The following is an 18,780-nucleotide window of genomic DNA, read 5'->3' as shown; positions in this document are numbered from 1 at the left end:
GAAACAGAGCAGACAGAGCGACATGAGAGCAGAATCTACAACAAAGGGAGGGGAGGAAGGAGTCTCCTGTGTTTGGCACGTTATCAGCCGAGAAGTTTAGCTCAGACTATCTCCTTAATTTGAGGATTTCTTCCACTTTTTGGAGAGGTTAACCCATTAAGTGACGGGAAGTGCGATATTATCCGCGTGTCCCTGGTGCTCAATGCTATTTGCATAAATCAATTTAAGAGTATCAGGAACTCAATATATGATGATTATGATGATTGATTCATTCTTATTTGGGGTATCTGTTGGTTTATAGCTGCAGACAGTTTTTGGTGCAGACTTTTGTTTGAACGTTTAGTTTATCTGTTGTGTAAAATGTACGGCTCTCCATCACATTTAGACCAGAGAAGACAGAACAAGTCTGAAGTAAATGCGCCATGAGACTCTGTCTGCCATTGAATTCAGGGTGTGATGAGCCAAACTGCTCCGCCACAGCGATACTCCCATCCTGCTCACTGTTCCTCAAACGATTCTTCACAGTTTCCACATCAGCGTAAAGGCTCCGACTTTAAATCTGTGCCTTGCAGAGCAACCTTGGGTTCATATTTTTAAATTTGACTATTCTCTCTGGTACCATCCCCGATTTCCACGATCACACATATTTCACTAAATGTGCTGCTCTCAGATGAACTCACATTTCTCATTTCAAATGCACGATATCACTGCATTGCAGGTGTACTGCTTTGGATTTCTCATAATATATTATTTTCATGGCTTATGTATGGGTTTATTCTACCTTTATGGTGCTTTTTAAGTTATAAATATAGTGTTTCCACTTCAGCAATCACAATCTATGGTATGTCATAACTCCATTATCAAGGCTGTTATTCTTTACATATTTATATTAAAGTCTTATCGGTGAATGGCTTACAATTATCCAGAATGGCATCATATTTAGATCAAAGCCAGAAACAATCACTAGCAATGAGTACTCGGTGTGAATAAGTCTACAATATAGATACTGAAAATGTAATCACATGCACTGGCTTTCATTGGCTTTCATCGGGTTATTAGATTATTGTTGTTATTTTTACGTGACTATATGTTTTTAACTTGCATTCATATTTTGTCGCTATCTTTCAGATGTTTCTTCTTAGTCCAAGTGCCTTGAGTACTTTTTAAGGCACTATACAAATAAAATGTATTATTATTATTATTATTATGAATAATGAAAAGGTTTATCTGTTGTCTGTTTACCAAAAAAATAAAAATAGAATTCACTCATCCAATTTCAGTCTAGTTTGAACCTGTGAAAACCTCTCCTTGGTCTTCAACCAGCTGCTCTACAATCTTCCAGCATCTCAGATGAAAGGATGACGGAAGCAAACATCCTTGGAGAAGAGGTGAGGGACACCACAACAGTGATGAATGAAGAGACGGATGGATGAACAGAGGGAATGACCATTATATTGGAAATATGCATAATGTAATGGTGCTGAGGGTTTCTGCCCCCCCCCCCACAAAATGCATTATATGCACCAATGAGATGACCGTAAAATGGGACATGCAGCAAAAACACGGTAGCCCTCCAAGAGTCATGAGGAATTCGAGCAGCTACTCTGAATGAAATATGATGACCACTGTGCATTTTACAGCCCTCAGCATGGTGGATATAAGTTATTTTGTGGATGCAAAGCATCACTGCCGGCATGCAGATTCAAAACAAAGGTGTGTTTGCTCAGAGAAAGAAATGGGAGGAAAGTGCAGTGAAGCATGAGGTTAAGTGGACAGCAGCAATGCCAAAGCTCAAAATAACCCATATGCACCATGGCAGGAAGGAGATGTATGTATGGGACTATAAAATGCAGAGAGATGACGAAGACAACTGAGGGGTGGTGGAGAGTGAATACAACAACCAACCTTGGTGAGATATCGCATCCTTGCTGCATGAAGGCACCCAGGGAGAACCACAGGCTATTAAAAATCCCAAAGTCGTTTGGAGGGTCTGGGGGGCTCTGAGGGTCTTTGGCCTCATCACTTTCGTCCAGATGCCACTCGTAAGGGCTGAAACGGCTCACCAGGAAGAGCACCACACTCACGCCGATATAGGCAAAAACTATACACATCCAAATCTCATAGGCCAGTGGGTCCAGGAAGGAAAACACCCCAGGCTTGGACTTTTGAGGCTTCTTAATCATAATGGAGATGCCCAAGCTCATAAAGGGCTTAGAGAAATCTATCACTTCTTCCCGTACCAACGTTATAGTTAGAGGAGCCACGGCTATGTCAGCTCTCTGTGAAAATGGGAACAGGCACACTGGGAGTTAGTCTTACAGAACAAATTGCCAACCAAAGGTTTACATACTGACTTAATAAAAGAAACACTGGTAAACTCAAAGTCAAAGCAATAACCATGACTATATATAGTTCACACTGTCTTCTAATCACATATATGTGTCCAGGCACTAAATTCATGGAGTAAAGAGATTAGACACAGTTAAATGTGACAGCTTAGACTATACTGAATAGACCTGTGATAATGCCTGAGAGAGGGATATCTGCCATTTGAAAATGAGTCACTCAGCACTTGTGTTGGCTAATGTCTTTGTCTCACTCCAAATCTCCTCCATGAATCAAACAGAGGCTTGGAAGGCAGAGGTGGAGGAGCTTATGTAAGCAGTTCATGAAATGTGAATCAGCCTGTTAAATTCACCTCCATCAGATCCTTTGCAAACGCATGACAGATTTGTCAATTAGTATCTCACTGCAGTGACACAAGTTTGCATTGAGATGCTTGGTGGTTTTGTAACTGAACATCAAAATATGGAAGTATTTAACACAAAGGCTTCTGTCTTGGATCTAGTGAGCCAAAAGTGTCCGATATTCATTCTGGATGCAATAAATATAGCAAAGGTCACCTCTTTCTGTCTAAGATATCAATATTAAGAAGGCTACAGAAGAGCAGAGCGTTCTGTAAATTAGCCACAACATAATAAACTACAGGTTTTAAATAAAGAAGCCTGCACTGACTCGCTGCACTGTTTGCATGCAGATCTGTGTTGTAATTCCAGTCTGCAGTGTGAGATTCTTTGACATTATTCGTTCAGTAGCTGAGGTCTCATAAAAGATGCAAATCATCTTGTGAAAGCCAGTTTTAGTGTGAGTGAGCCACGAGATGCATGACAAAAAATAAAGTTCAGGCAATTTTAGTTGAAGAAGGACTTTCCAAAACCCACTCAACCCACTTTGATTGACATGTACATGGTAGTATTCAATATAATCTTGCATCATTGGTTTATTTAGACAAAAAATGGGTAGAGTGAGTTTTATAAAAAACCTCTCTTATGGTCAAATGTGGAGGATACTTAATTTAAATTGCTATGCCTTACGATAATCTGAACAAAACGTAAGGTTAAGCAGCGAGAAACGATAAAAGATGAACAGTTAACCTCCTCCCCCTTATGAGCTACACAGGCGGACTGAAACTTACCCCATAAACCAGTTCACCCACCATCCCGTTCCACGTCTTGGTCTCTGGATCTCTGGCTCCGTACTTCCCATCCGGGACTACTGACAGCTTATATCTTATCCCCACATGTTTTGCAATTTCAGAAGCTAAATCGACACAGTAGCCTTCATATCTGTCATTCCCATCCATCTGCATATAGTTTTTCTTGTACATCACATACGGAGCTTCCTGTTAATTAGACAAAAATGTTTAATTCATTGTAAAGAAACACACACATCCACAGTGGCCAGGCATCATGGGTCACACTAGGCTGTGACGACAATCGGTACTGAGAGCATGCACACATGCTGGGGTGACGGACAAACAGATATTGGGGACATGAAAAGCCAAACAAAGCAGAGTTTAGAAGGATCTGCGCAGCATCACTTACAGGCATGTTATTTTGGGACTCAACAGACTAAAAAAGCAGGCCGCTGCTGGACTGAAGAGGCCAAATGGGCCAGCGGGAGGAGCAAAGCGTCTAACACGTATAAAGGAGGCAGAGTAGGATGTCAGGCTCCTTCATGCTAAACCTCATCCGCAATCTAAACGTGTGACAATGGATGACAGGTGGAGGTTGCATGTGCTTTGCATCAGCGTAACACAAGGAGGGGGACAAATTGAATGGAGCACTTTTCCAGTTCATAAAGTAATCGTCAGTGACAGCTGAGAGAGATACATCCAATATGGATGGATATCATATGGATATCAATGTATACCATCAAACAAACATCGAGCTCAAAAACACGTGAGCCACGTTCAGAAGAGTAGTTGTATGACCAGATAAACAGTCATACTGGTTCTTTCATTCGTTTTCTATCGTGACAATAAAATAATCTGCTGGTTGTCTTGATTGTACCGTTTGACTATTCCACATCACCTCTGTGCCTTCGATTTCAATAAAATATCATGTATTTCCCCACAAATGTAAAACGGGTTTGCCGTCAAACCTCTTCTTGGTGAACTAATGTCACCCTGAGGATATTCAGCAATGGAGATTTACTTTGCCGTACTTCCAGAGGTTATTTCACTAACAATCTAAGTCATCAGGAGAATGATACGTCACAGTATCCAACCGTTTCACTCCTTTGTTGTATGAACTAGTCCCTCTTTACCTTCTCTTCCATTCTGCGGTCATGTACAATGTTACAAAAAAAACTAAATGAAAGACTCGGACCCTATAATAATAGGGTGGCCTTTCATTGGATATGGCATTTGGACTTTAAGTTATGGAATGTAAGAAAAAAGCAACGTGAAGTTAGTGACTGTGATCAAAAACAATAGTTGTCTTTATTCAAATCAAAGGCATGCCTGGCAATGAGAAAATAATGCAATGACACTACTCTTCTGTTTCCTCTTCCTCACAGTTGTTTTACCTGTCTGGTCATGAGGATAATGAGTTACTACACATTGAAATGAGAATGTATGGCTATTACATTCTGAATTTGTCTAAGATGAAAACACAATAGGCAAAGTCAGAAGGAACGAGAGGCCGTGGTTTTAAATGTAAGATAAGGAGCACCTTATCGTACATTTAAAATGGCTGATGGTTACTAAACTGTGACAACGGTGTGTACAGAAACTAGCGCTGTTTCTAACCCTGAGCTTACTACACTGGGAGCACTGGTTTAAGAGATGCTGATAACAGATATATTACAATTCAGTGCCAAAGTAAATTTGAACAAAGAGATAAACAGTCAAAGGTGGCAGCCTTGGGTTGTTTATGTCCTCCTTGTGTGCAGATCATTTCATGTCTCCAGTGAGACACAGCTAGTTTACCCCGGTGTCACCGACAGCTTACTTAATGAGAGGGAAATATGTTTACTTACGTATGCACTGAATGTGAATACGATGGTGTCTATCTTTATAGTTATCATTACCAAAGCCGTTATTGTGATGTCACTACTACAACAGCCCACCGTAATATAAAAAAACCAAAATGCTTTGACACCCACACGGATACAGTTGAAACACTCTTCGTGAATCGACTGTTTCAACATGTAGTGAGTGGATGGAAAGCAACTGAAAATGAAATAATTCTACCCTCCCAGGACAGATTGCAACAATGGACACCTTGACCTTGAGTGGCAGAAATCTTAAGGTGAAACACTTAAAACTTGCTTGAGAGTGTACCATAATAGTAGTGACCACAATTGTTCGGTTTTCCACAGAAGAGGACTCGTTGGTGACCTGCTGATCCATAATATAAACAAACTTTTCGTACTCATTCCAGTAGCCGATCTGAAAAAGGAAACAGAGGTTCACAGTTATAACAAGAAGCAGAAAGACGTTGTTTCAGTGTGAGTTGATTGGCTCTATCTGTACAGCGGGAGACAGTGTTAGTTGTACCTGATGTAGGATGTTATAAAAAGCTTGTAGTGGTGCTTTTCACTTCACCTGGGCTACACTTCAGCAGTGTAGGCGTAAGCTATTCCCGGCTCAGAGAAAATGTTCTCTACATAACAAGAAAGCAGCACTAATAGAGCTTCTCAAAGACTGATACAATTAATACCAGCAAGACAAATCTAATAGTCTAAATGTGCCTTATCTTGCCAGGGCAGGTAGGTTCTTCGACCGTTCTATTAATACATCGCACACACAGTATAACGTAACACAAAAACAAACACTGGCCTGTTGTGTCTACTGAACCTGAGATGATTCCTGTGGATGCATTATGTTTATTTCTGTTACACTCCGATTTATTCGGCCGAGAAGAAGTCAACAGCTCCCACGTCTGGTCGCTATGATGAACAATACTCACTCTGTTGTCACTGCAGATTGTCTCGCACTGTTTGGACGTGCGGGCTGCTGTGATGTATGTTGCCATGTGACCTGAACTATGTGGACAGTATAGGGCCAACTCCTTTTTGGTGTCAGCTTTTGTGGGGACCTTGTCAGAGTTTAAGGGCACAGAGCTTGCAAGCACTTAAGCCACAGCATTGTGTGTGTGTGGGTGTGTTGTGTGTGTGTGTGTGTGTGTGTGTGTGTGTGTGTGTGTGTGTGTGTGTGTGCGTGCGTGCGTGCCTGCGTGTGTTTTTGCCTATGGCTAGCCCAATTATACAAAGTCCAACTCCAGCATGTAGGGAATCATGTGAGTGTTGTGTATCCTGGAGATACGTCCTTGTGAAATTATTCCTATATGCTGTCAAAAATCGTCAGTGATTTTCAAATTAAATAAATTGAAAATAGGAAGAAAACTGTGGACAAAATATCAGAAATGAGCTTTTTGCCTCCAATCCTCTGAAGAGGCAGGTTGATGCATGTGTTTGGGAACAAACTAACTTGAGCTTACAAGCTAATAAGAGGATAGACAGTGGTGTGTTAGTGGTATTGAAGAAAAGGACTAAATGATTTAGCATCTAAACTAACAGACATTGACAATTGTTACAGCTCTCAAGCTAAATGGCTAAATGGCTTTTCTGAGCGAGTGCACTTCTCCCCTGGTTGTTTTTGCGAGCTTGTTTACGGATTCAAGGCACAAAACACGCTTGTAGACAAAATGGACACACTGAACGCTAATGTGTGCTGCGGCTCCTAGTTGTTCGCTCTTGTCTGTCCGTGTCAAGGCATATATGTATTTTTAAAAAAGTGGGAAATTAAAGGTTTTTATTGACTGCATGACAAAAAAGGGCATCCCGCTCACAGAGCAGATCTCTATGCTGCAGTATAAAATAAACACAAGCAATTTATTAGCTTTAAGGTGCAATACTGCTGTAAGGACCAAAGCTTTAAAGCCTGCTTCACAAAAGCTGCTAACCCGCCTCGCAGCCTCATTATAGTGAGCTTCAAGCAAGAGTTTGACTGCGATGGTGGATTAAAGGCCGTGTTAGAGAATTGTGTCAAGGAAAACACGGAAAACGTGACTGAACTTCCAAAAGTCACATTTAAATAAACACATAAACATGAGGATACACACAATATCAGCTATTTCAAATCTTGCAAAGCAAGCCCACATATTATAATGTGCTTGTTGTCTGCCTACACTCCATGGGCATTTGCTTGATTTAATTTCAGGCGATTGACAGTTCATTCAAGCATCAGCATGAACCCTTCAGCCACCTGATTGGACAGATGCACCACTCGCTGAGCTGTCAGTGGTTGAAGCATCACATTTGGCTGTAAACACATGGCAACTTTTTCGTAAACACGAAAGTTCTTCTAAATTATTGACTGTGATCAGTTCCTGAATAAGAGTGTGGTCTCTGTAGTAGCAGAGCAATACCACATGTTATCTTAGAAATTACTGCTCCCCAGAGATGTGGATTGGTTCAGCTTCTGGGCGCTCGACTGACTCTCCGTTGATCTTTTCCAGATTCAAATCTCAGAGGCGATGCGAGATCACACAATTTGGGCTGGCTTTGCGAGACCGGCTACTGGCAGCTTCAGCCCAAATCACACCCAACCCTTCTATTTGTGTACTGCCACCCAGCAAGAGAAAATAAAATCCCCATCTAAGTGCTGCTCGAAACTTGTAAGTATTTATGTTAGTGGGTATTAAAACATACAGTGCTAATATCTATATCATATGCTGATCCTGTTAATTGTATTTAATTACACATTATCAAATTATGATAGATGTTTCCACGGCTGTGTGCACACTCACCTTCTTGGGGCCTCCGGTTTTCATCTCGTACACATCAATTGTGTAATTAGACCGTCGACCAAATGTGTCGAACTGAATGTTTCCTGTCATACCTTGTACTTGGACCTGCCAGGGACAAAGAAAAGACTGATAGCACTTAGCCCACAACGTGTGAGCAAACTCTACTTTAAAACATGCAACAAACGGTGTGCAAAAATGTGCAAAACTAGTGGAAGTGACAGATTTTTAAGGGAAGGGAAATATTGCTTCTTTCATGATGGAGAGATGATATTTAAAGAATATAATACAGGGCTAACATGCTTGTATGGAATTAAATATATTTGACCATAACAACACAATCAGTAACGTTTAAAGCAGATTAGACTGCCAAGTGATATAAAGCAAAGACTTTAACTGAGTAAATGCAATAAAAAGCAGCGCTGTTTGAAGAGACCATTTTGAGGGCTCTCTCTATGTCGATGCCTTGGCTCCAGGGCACAGCAGGGTTGGCGAGGCAGTCTCCCGCACTCCCCCTGCGAGACACGTCCACTCGCTGGCGCCGCAGGTACCGGAAGGCCTCCACAATCACGAGGATGGCATCGTGGGTCAGCGCTGACGTGTACTGAGACAAAGGTCACAAGAAACCCCGGTGACGCACATCATGCAGACCGCACTGCTATCAAAGCAAGGTTATCGTCTCCGCAGCAGTATTTGGTGTATGTACACTGAGAGCAGTGCCACTGATGTACAAAGTACAAAGCATCAAAGCCTCACACTAGGATTGACAAGTATTAAAGATGCAGCTATTCAAGGGCAAGCAGGTGACAAGTCATTTAAGCAACGTCCTCACCTGAAATGATTCAGAATGGCATATTGTACTACCTAAGAAAAAGGAGAGAAAAAGTGTCTTTGAAGATGTTTAATAAAATGTTACTGCAGCATCGGCAGCTATGCCTCACTGACCTTCAGTGGAGTGTTTTTGGCTTCTGGAAATTCTCTTTCATCTAGGCGCTCCCAGCGCTGGAGGAACTGCTGGACGATGGGCTGTCTGGGTTGATGATCTGGAAGCCTGTGATGTTGGCTCCACCAGAAAAGACCCTGTCCAGGCTGATGTTGGAAAAACCCTGTGAACAAAGAACACAAGTGGCTGGTAGTGGAACGAGAAATCATTAAGAGCCAAGAGAAAAACTGCTTTAGCTTACCCATCAGTGGCTCATTAGTTAGTTCTGCTTAATTACTGCAGTCAATTGGTAGTCTATCATCACATATATTGAGAAATGTAACTATTCTACAGAGTGTTGCATTTCTTTGCACTGCATTGCATCACATCGAGATGTGTTGTTTCATGTTGCGAGTCCTCACCAGGTTGGCAAGGATATAATGGTATCCTCTGCTGTTTTTTCCTGAGGTCACCACCTACAAGTCGCAGGAGGAGACACACAATGAGTGACATCCACATCTCACAATACTGAGAACATTCAGAGGGCTGAGATTGCAAAATGACAAAGACCTTTGATTTCATAACAGAGAGTCGTTGGTAGAAAGAAAGGAATGAAAGACAGACAGGATATTTTAGAGCAACATTTGCAAGGGCGAGCGGGAGCGGGTGACCACATTTGTACTTGTGTGTGTGTGTGTGTGTGTGTGTGTTTGCATGAGACACACACAGATAGGGGACAAACTGTGATGACAGCACTTGTTCCTTTCCATTAACTTCAACATGTAAAATAAGGTCAAGGCTCTGGCAAACCTCCCTCTCTCTCGCTCTCTCTCTCTGCAGTTGCCCGTGCTCGACAGTCTGCCGCTTTATGCTCCACCCATCTCAGTCGCACACTAGCCTTAATTAAACCCAAAACATTGTACAGCACCTGTCTAGGCGAGCAGACACAGAGAGAGCAGCATTCCCTGATTTCTTTACACTTCTTCACCAGCCAAACCCTCCCCTCTTTCTCTTACTCTTTCACATACACTCGCTTTCTCTCTCCACATCTCCCTCGATTCGGATTCTGCATCATAGATTACGAAGCTTCAAAAAAGAAACTGTGGGGGAGGATAGTTGCTTTTTTTCCCCTCCCGGTCTTGTCACTTTCTACACTCCCCCACAGTTTGGATATAAGTGTGCTCAGGCACTGAAATCAGCTAAATGTTAAATATCCAGAGTGATAGTGATATCATGTTGGAGAGAATTTATAGAGCACTTGAATACAGATGAGACATTTCACAGCAGCACTGCATCCCTGTGGTATATTTGTAGTGCTATTTCCATATTTTTCATTTAGGCCTGGCGTACAATGATGTAATAACGGCCCAGTTTCTTATTCAGTGCATGCACTCTCACACCTGAGCTTTCATTCACACCTGTGCACTTTAAACTCCTCTGCTTACTCCTCCCACATTGTCTTGTAATTGTCTCTGGAGAGGGAACGTCCTTGCTCCAAGGTCGGCCCTCCGATCGGCTTATACACTCTGACAAATTTCAACAATAAATCCAATTACCTTTCCTCGGAAACGCAAGATGATTTCATTGTGTTCGACATTCTGCACCTCATCCCACCGACTCCGAAAGCCCCCACATCCTGCGATTTCCTCATAAACCCCCACAAAAATATCCTAGAAGCTTTTTCTGCTTATTGTCTTGAAAAAGCTTTTCATTTGATATCCGTGTGAGAGGGAGTAGCAACACAGCGAGCACTTAATGAAGCTGCAGTGCCGGGAGTGACTGGCTACGACTCCCGTTTGTCACCAGCACACTCAGGCATAAAGCACGAGACTTCACACATCTCTATGAGCATCCAGAACCGACACCTCAGCTGCTGTTTCTGACTGAAAGCACATAGCTGTTAGAAAATAATCAACTGCACACATGTATTGCTTACTGTAGCTACAAGGAACATGAAATCAAACTATAATGTGGGAGTTTCTATTTTATTTGACTGTCCAGCAGGAGAGGTAAAGGTTATATTGAATGCCAAGGAAGGTCATAAACACATGTGTTTCTTGGTTTATTGAACAACAGCTTAGTGTTAAACGCTATACAAGCTTCTACAGCCATGATTCAGATATGATCTATTTAATGAGTCATAATGTAAAGCTGTGATGTGATTTACAACGTGGCTTTTGTGTCAAGTGTTTCTTAACCGGAAATGCTTTGACTTCCATGAGAAAAAGAAGAAGAGAAAATCCCATCTGCATTGGTAGTCATCTGGCTGGCGACGAGCACGGAGACTGACGTGTATTCTAAGGTTGAGATATCTGGTTAGATGATTCTGGGAGGTGACTCAGTTTCCACAAAATTATTTTTATATTTATTTTTAATGCACATTTGTCATCACTCTGGTTTCACTTTGAACATCAAAAAAAGCACACTGATACAATAATTTAAAAAAAATAACATGGCATCACATGCAATATATTGACAATGGATTATAGTCAGACAAATTTGTATATCGTGGTCAAATTAAACAAACAAAAGAACTATATAAGCATGAAATAGTTCATAACTGATTGGTTAAGCAACGTTCTTAAAACAAATAGTAGGTAATGCATATACATCGTTATGTTAAGTAAACCCTCTGAAGATCAAAATCAGACAAATATGATTACCTTTAAAACATAAATCAGCTACATAACTAGAGCAATTTGTTCTGCCACTACCTGAGCAGTACACATGTTCTTGTAAAGGATTATTTTATTCTATTTGCTGTGGGATTTGCTCTATCCCTCTGTTGGCAATGCTGTTCTGGAAAAAAAAGCATCTGGGCATAACAAATATTTTTAGGATCCTGATGCTCCAGTTTCATGGTCCCCTGGGATAATCGCTTTTTGTGAGTCTGAGAAACCACCAAGAACATGGAAGAGGTCAGGCACTACCGTCACCGAGAGAGCTTCACTTCTATTGTCACAGGACGAATATCGTACTTTCTGTCAAAATCCATTCCTCACAAAACCGCTTCTTCAAACAGCTCGGGGGAAAAGAAGACCCGAGGCCTGAAAGCGAGAAGGAACGTGCAGCACTAATTGTACTGACTGGCTCCTACATTTTGAATACCATTGAATAGAAAGGAGAGTCTAAATGCAGTTTAAAATCATCTTTTTTCTACGTTGAATGTTCTGATCTTGCAGCAGGGCTAAAGTGGATCTGTGATGAGTCCTACCAAGAAGGATAAATGACATGAATATCTACCAAAATAGTGATGGCTTTTATGATGGGCAATTAGTGTGCCCAAAACTTGACATGTATCTATGAATGAGAATAGGACAGATATTTACGCGAGAGACGTGATGTACATTCCTGCATGCTCTTCCACTGCAGAGGAGAAACGGTGCAATGAGGCAGCTAAGGTATGGCAAAAAAGAAGAAAACCTCCAGCTAGCAAATACAAATGTAAACAATGCAGGTTTTAAAACAACAAAGAAATCAACTCTGCAAATGTTTTATGAGAAACAAAAAAACACATAATCATGTTACATCTATGCATTAGCATTCACCTCTCTATGGAGAATGTAATCAGAAATATGAGGCCATAAACGTATGCTGTGGAGGAGGGACAGACAGACGGCAGTTGTCTCAGGTCTCAATTATGATTATTTGTCCATCCTCAGAGCTCCTCCTGCCCGTCTGTCTGGACGAGCAGGTCTGTGCCATTTACAGCCTGAGCCTATAATGTTCTGTCAGGAATCAACATTAATTAAGCAGACTGGAGCCACAGTCCGCTGCAGAGCTGGATGTCTGCCCAAGTGCCTTCAAGAGGATTTGACCCACTGGTGGAGGAAGGACTTGGCTGTATCAGTCAAAGATTACTCTAAAGGCTCTATTGTTCACCCGTCCTCACCTCAAAACTGAATCTTTGAATGGAAAGTAGTTTTGTCTTCCTCTCTGTCTGCAAACTATACACAAGAAATACATTTTTGAATGTCCTTTCTCCTTTCTGTCTTTATTAGTTCCAGGTATGCATTTTGTAAAAACATTACCGTGACTCTTTATTGAATGTATTCAGTACAATTCAAGTGTCTAAATTATGATTTCTAAATGTCTGGTTTAGCCAGTCTTCCTGGGACTGTGTGCAGTCGGATGGTTCCTCCGCTTCCATCGGCGACACACTTCTGAGCAGTCTTTTGATCGCATGCCAAAAAATAATGTGTGTGAAGTTGTAACGTCCGTACTATCCTTGTTGCAGTTGCACACTGGCCAACTCTCCTGCTTACACCTGTTTGATGTTGTTTTTCATTTTGGGTTGCTTTAAACTCAGACTTCTCTAGGGTCTCCTTTGGATGCCAGCACTACAAAGAAGACACTACAAAAACCTGTTTCTCTTTTTTTCAGAAGCCATGTTTTCTTGTTTATAATGGAAGCAAAGAAGACAAAATAAAATGAAGGTCTAAGCCCAGAAAGTTGCCCTGCTGTTGTGGTTTATTTGTGGGGGATTGACCATTTGCTAAGTCCTGTCCATGGAATGCAGACTGGCCAATCATAGCGTAAGACTGGCCAGCTCCAACCAGGACCTGACCGCTGCTCCACAGACTCTCGATCATTTCAGACCGTCTTCATTTTCAGGGTGGTTTTGTAGATTTCCAGGTAGGTCATGTTTAAAAGTGATGTAATAGTAACACAATATCTTAACAACTATTGGATAGATTGTCATGACATTTTGCAGAGGCATTCGTGGTTCTCAGGGGATAAATCCTAAAGACTTTCCATGTTCCTGATTTTAAATAAAATGTCTCAACAGGTATTGCATGGAGTGCCGGGAAATGTTGCCTATAAATGACAATTTCTAAGGACTTTGGTCATAAATCAAAGTATTGAACAATTTAAATGTTCAACTGTTGGTGCTACATGAACATGATAAACAAATACCTGCAAAATTATTGACATTCCCATCAGCCATAGCTGTACTTTGTGTTTACTGCGAATTAGCAAAGGCTAAACTAGGATGGTGAACATGGTACATTTGAAAATATTACTAACCTATTTATGTGACGTAAGTATAGCCTTCACACCGCTCCTAGCATGGCTGTAAGCTCTTCGTTTAAATGTACTGTATTTTTGGGACCAAAACACTAATTAAAAAATCCCCCACACAGAGAAAATATTTATTCTACAGAAATCGTTCCAAATGTCATGGCCTTTAAAACCAATGTCCACGCAAAGCAGCAAACAAAACTACAATTCCCATCCAGGATTAAATAACATCAGCAAAGCACTCATCCCTAATGCAGCATCTTGTTTTACTCTCCCACTTGCTGGGTGTGGAACTGCAGTGCACCTCTGGGTGTTCAGCAGTTCTCCCATTTCCCTCCACAGGACTAGACAGGGAGACTCAGACTACATGGCTCAATTCCCACAAGCTCTCTTTTTTCTCTTTCCGACTCTTGTGCATTGTCTGTCAACTGTGAAGGAGGAGGCTGGAGGTCCTCTGGCAGCGATTATAAAACAACTCTGCTTCTATTATTGATGAGAAGCCTTAAAGGTGTTTATCGCTCCGTCTTTACTTTAGTGAAGCGACGAGCACACTGAAACGTTCAAAGGTGGTGAGAGGGGAGAGAAAAAGCCCACAGCTCATTTATCAACAAATAAAGCCCTGTTCAAGTGGAAATACCTTGATAAAAGTCATTAGCCAAAAATGAATGATAGATATTTGCATACAAATTCATTTATAATGCACTTGATAAAGATAATAGCCTAAATGCAGGTTTAAAATAATTACATTTACATGATTATATTGTTTATGTGGTAAAATCCTAAACACTGGTTAAAAAAATAAATCCTGTCCATGATGGTTTCTTCCTGATGCCCGAGTGATCTCGGTTGTGTTCGCTCACTCCTGCCTTTGTGAGAGATCTTCCCTCAAGCTAGGAGGGTAGGCTATTTATAGTAGGCTCATTGTTGTTGCTGTTATGGGACAGTGTGTCCTACTTACACTGCGAGGTGATATTACATTAAAGCATGTGTTTATGTCACAGCTTGTATAAGGAATCGTTCCGGAGAGACGAAGGCACGTCTTGCTGCTATCAAGCATCTGGGGAGACGCTCGTCTGACAGACGCTGCCTACCAGGCCACCACTCGCACTAATGCGCCACGGTAAAGAGATTATGATCGGATCGGCCTGACGTGACACCAAGTGACCGCCATTATCTGATTCAATAACTTGAATCTAATATGGAGGCAATTTGAGAACATTTGAAGAAACCCTGTGAAGGGCAGAGAAAAGCTAACTTCTTTGAATTGATGAAAATGTTCTGTGCTATCACAAAACATGTTCCCCTGCGTCAGAGGAAATAGATAGATCTGCAGTGAAGGTCAGAGTAAAACTCATAAGGCCGCAATAATGAAGATCATTACGCAGAGGGCCGAAGCCTTTACACTCAGGTATCTCAGCAAAGAACAGAAGGTTATGATGTGCTCGGGATTAATGGTTCAAATGAACACACAGAAAACAAACTCTGCTTGTGGGTTTAATGGTTGTTGTAACACATTACTCTGCTGAGAAGCTGTGTCGAGTAGCTGCAATAAACCAAACTGAAGGGAAATGCACAATTTCAAACCGGTCACATTTTATTTGTGGCCACATTTGACGGCAATTTTATTTTTTTTACAAAAGTCCTTATAACTAAAATCGGCCATTTGTCAATGACCTCATAAACGACTCATATGAGCGTCGCTCTACTATATGTCTATGGTTTGGCTCATTAAAACTATTCGGTTAAGATTAGGGAAATATCCGGCCTGGGGTTCAAATAAGAGATACAACATTAAGTGTCACACTTATCACAATGCCGATTAGGTTTCGTAAATAAAGAATGACTTTTTTTTTTTTTAACTTAAATTTGCATGGAATCTGTTACAAATTAAAGAAAGCCATAAGTTGAAATAAAAGATAACATCTATGATAAGTAGGTGTCAGGCAGACATGAAACATGGATATATTCACATACACAAAACATAAATGTGCATTCACACTTCCAAGTGTTTCTATCACTCACATACACAAATCACCCCATGAGATATTATCAACATTCAACTACACACAAACAACTCCATCCATGTGCTTGAAGCAAGTGTAGTAGACCACTGACCAAAAGAAAAAAAAGATTTTAAATCCAGGCATCTATTTAGTGCACAAATAAACTTAAAAAGAATCGTGTGCAATATAGCTTCTAATCCTCAAAATGAACACTAATGATCTTCTGAGTGAGGAAGCAAATTTCCATTTAACCCACATTTAATAGGTTTTTGACAATAAAGTATTCTCCATGGTGCAGCCAGAGTGAGCAGCGCGCATTAGCAAACACTGAATCTGAATCAAGACTCATGTGGGAAAACTGTAGCTGAGGATCACCTAGGAAACAAGGATGAGGAGGCTGTTTAATTCCTCCATGTGAATTAAGCCCAGGTGACCTCAAACAACATGCAAGCAAAAAACAACAAATAACAAACCATAATTGAGTGTTCCCATCTCGCCTGCTTTAACACCGTCTTCTAAATGAGAATCTTGATATCTGAGGCAATCTTGATGCACTCCAGGTGTTTAGGGTAATAACAAAAAATAAATGAACAGTGGGGAATACACAAAGCCAAGAGGAGTGCCTGATGTCACTGTCTGTGTGTGTGTGTGTGTGTGTGTGTGTGTGTGTGTGTGTGTGTGTGTGTGTGTGTGTGTGTGTGTGCGTGTGTGTAGATTGGAGATGATGTTCAAGGCAATAAGTGAGGAAAAGACAGTGTTTACTCGACTGGAACTTAAAGGTTTTTAAGGACAGACATTTTGTTTCTAGTTATTTTTCCCAAAGTACCCGGGCTGAAGTAGAAGTGTGTGTTGGCTCAGTACCTGCTCCAGTATGGCGTTGATCCTGCCCACCTCACAGTCAATGAGAAAACGTTTCTCTTGCCGCCGGTCCATCTCCTCGATGATGCGTCTGTACTCTGTGGGGTCTACGATGTTTCCCACCGAGCGAGCTGTCACCTGCCAGTTATTGGCTACGGCCGACTCCATGATGGCCTGGAGGATGGCAAAACCTGGAGGAGCAGAGGGAGAAGAGCTCCATCACGCAAATGTCTTTTCTTTTTCTTTTTTGGAGCACAGCAGCAGGTAAATGCCTGGCTGAGAATCCAAATTGCTGTAAAGAAGAGCTGTGACTGTATTCTGGCTTTTCGACTAGCATTAACATGTTAATGCTTGAACAGCTTTTTATTCCAACTATTAACCATCGGAATAATAAAATCCCCCTGTAAGAAATACAAAAATGATGATCAAAAATGTTTGCAGCAGGTAAACAAGGTATGTAACAAGTGGTTTCAGAATAAAACAGGTCTGATCTGTGTCCAATTGGGTGTGATTCAAACAGTGTCCACACAATGAAATATGGACAGTTGCTCGAGTGGATAGGAAGAAGAACACTGAAAACAATGCTTTGGGACTTTTATGAATTAAACATGAGCCCCCACACTCTTGCACTGGATGCATTCGCAGCGCATGTATATATTTATAAATCCAAGCTGTCAGATAAATAATTAATGACTTTTAACAAGAGTTAATTTAAGACTTGCATTACAAAGGTTTAGGAATTAGAACTTTGACAGACAGAGCAGATTCAGAAATGAAGACGAGATGAGTCCACAGAGACAGATATACCCACAAAGGATTAAGTCAGGTGCCCATAACAAAGATAGAGAGGTTACAGAGCATAGTTAACTAACTATTAACTGGGAAATGGCTGTGTCCCATGCTGCCTTAGCAGTGTGTCACAGGAGGTCACATCACTTATCTCTTTCCTGCCTCGCTGACGGATTCAGACGTGCAAACTTAAGGCTAAAGTGAACACAAGTAGGGAGCACAGGCACAACAATAAAACATGCGCCACCGACTGTAGCGAATGTAGTGTAATGGACTGCTAAAGATGCAGTTCAGCGAGCACAATGGGCGTCAATGCAGAGCTCACTGTGCCATGGCATGGATCAGTAGATGAGGTATATGAAAAGGAAGAAGCTGAGCTAACAGTTACTTAGCTGAGCATTGACACTGAACAGCCACGATACACCCGCAGGCATTTGGATGGTTCCACTGCTAGTTTACTAAAGGGGTTAAGGATACATGGTCAGCAGTCATGATGGGCCACAAGGGCACTTTCTATATCCGCCAATAAAAGAGGGACATCAGTGACTCTGGCTGAAAAGGAAGGACGCAAGAAAGCTTTTGTTATATGTGTTTGAAATAGTTAAGTTAAGTAGAAAAAATGGTGGCTTTTTTACATTTTATTTTGGAAAAGAAACAAGAGCTTTGGCTGCAAAATAACAAGAATCACTTTCCCTTCAGAAACAACATGTCGTGGTACATTTGCACACCTTAAATCGTACCACTTGCTCATTACGTTTTGTCCATTATTACATTGTAAAAAAATCAGAGGTGATATCATCAGCTCTGATTTTTGCATTTGGCTTTGTAGTCGGTGCAGATAAAATAAAGTGAAGGTGAATTGTCTGATTACTGGTATTTTTCCAGTAAACCAGAAGCATCTCCTGCTGAGATATTTAAAGCTTTCATGGAGCCAATTCAACAAAACATCTGTTATATGAGGACAAACACAGTGACATGCTAACACACACTGTCCCATGAACCAATCGGCACATAGATGCTGATAACCATATGGGATAATAACAACTGATGTTGGGTTTTGGAAAACTTATAAAATGAAATGAAGGTTAAGAAT

The 18,780-nt window shown here is 41.2% G+C and overlaps 1 protein-coding gene across 1 annotated transcript in view; it reads right to left on the bottom strand.

Annotated features, from left to right (window-relative positions):
* Window positions 1-18,780, bottom strand: part of gria3a (glutamate receptor, ionotropic, AMPA 3a) — a 57,369-nt gene that overhangs the window by 12,473 nt on the left and 26,116 nt on the right. The window contains 9 exon segments of the mRNA XM_034549961.1: window positions 1,906-2,279; window positions 3,476-3,682; window positions 5,627-5,734; window positions 8,097-8,201; window positions 8,530-8,697; window positions 9,039-9,121; window positions 9,124-9,199; window positions 9,438-9,491; window positions 16,902-17,089. Of these exon segments, the coding sequence (XP_034405852.1) occupies window positions 1,906-2,279; window positions 3,476-3,682; window positions 5,627-5,734; window positions 8,097-8,201; window positions 8,530-8,697; window positions 9,039-9,121; window positions 9,124-9,199; window positions 9,438-9,491; window positions 16,902-17,089 (1,363 nt within the window).

This window comes from Cyclopterus lumpus, chromosome 14 (assembly GCF_009769545.1).
Source record: "Cyclopterus lumpus isolate fCycLum1 chromosome 14, fCycLum1.pri, whole genome shotgun sequence".
NCBI classification, from domain to species: Eukaryota; Metazoa; Chordata; class Actinopteri; order Perciformes; family Cyclopteridae; genus Cyclopterus; species Cyclopterus lumpus.
The sequence above is the reverse complement of the archived record's forward strand: the minus strand, read 5'-3'. Positions and strand labels throughout refer to the sequence as shown.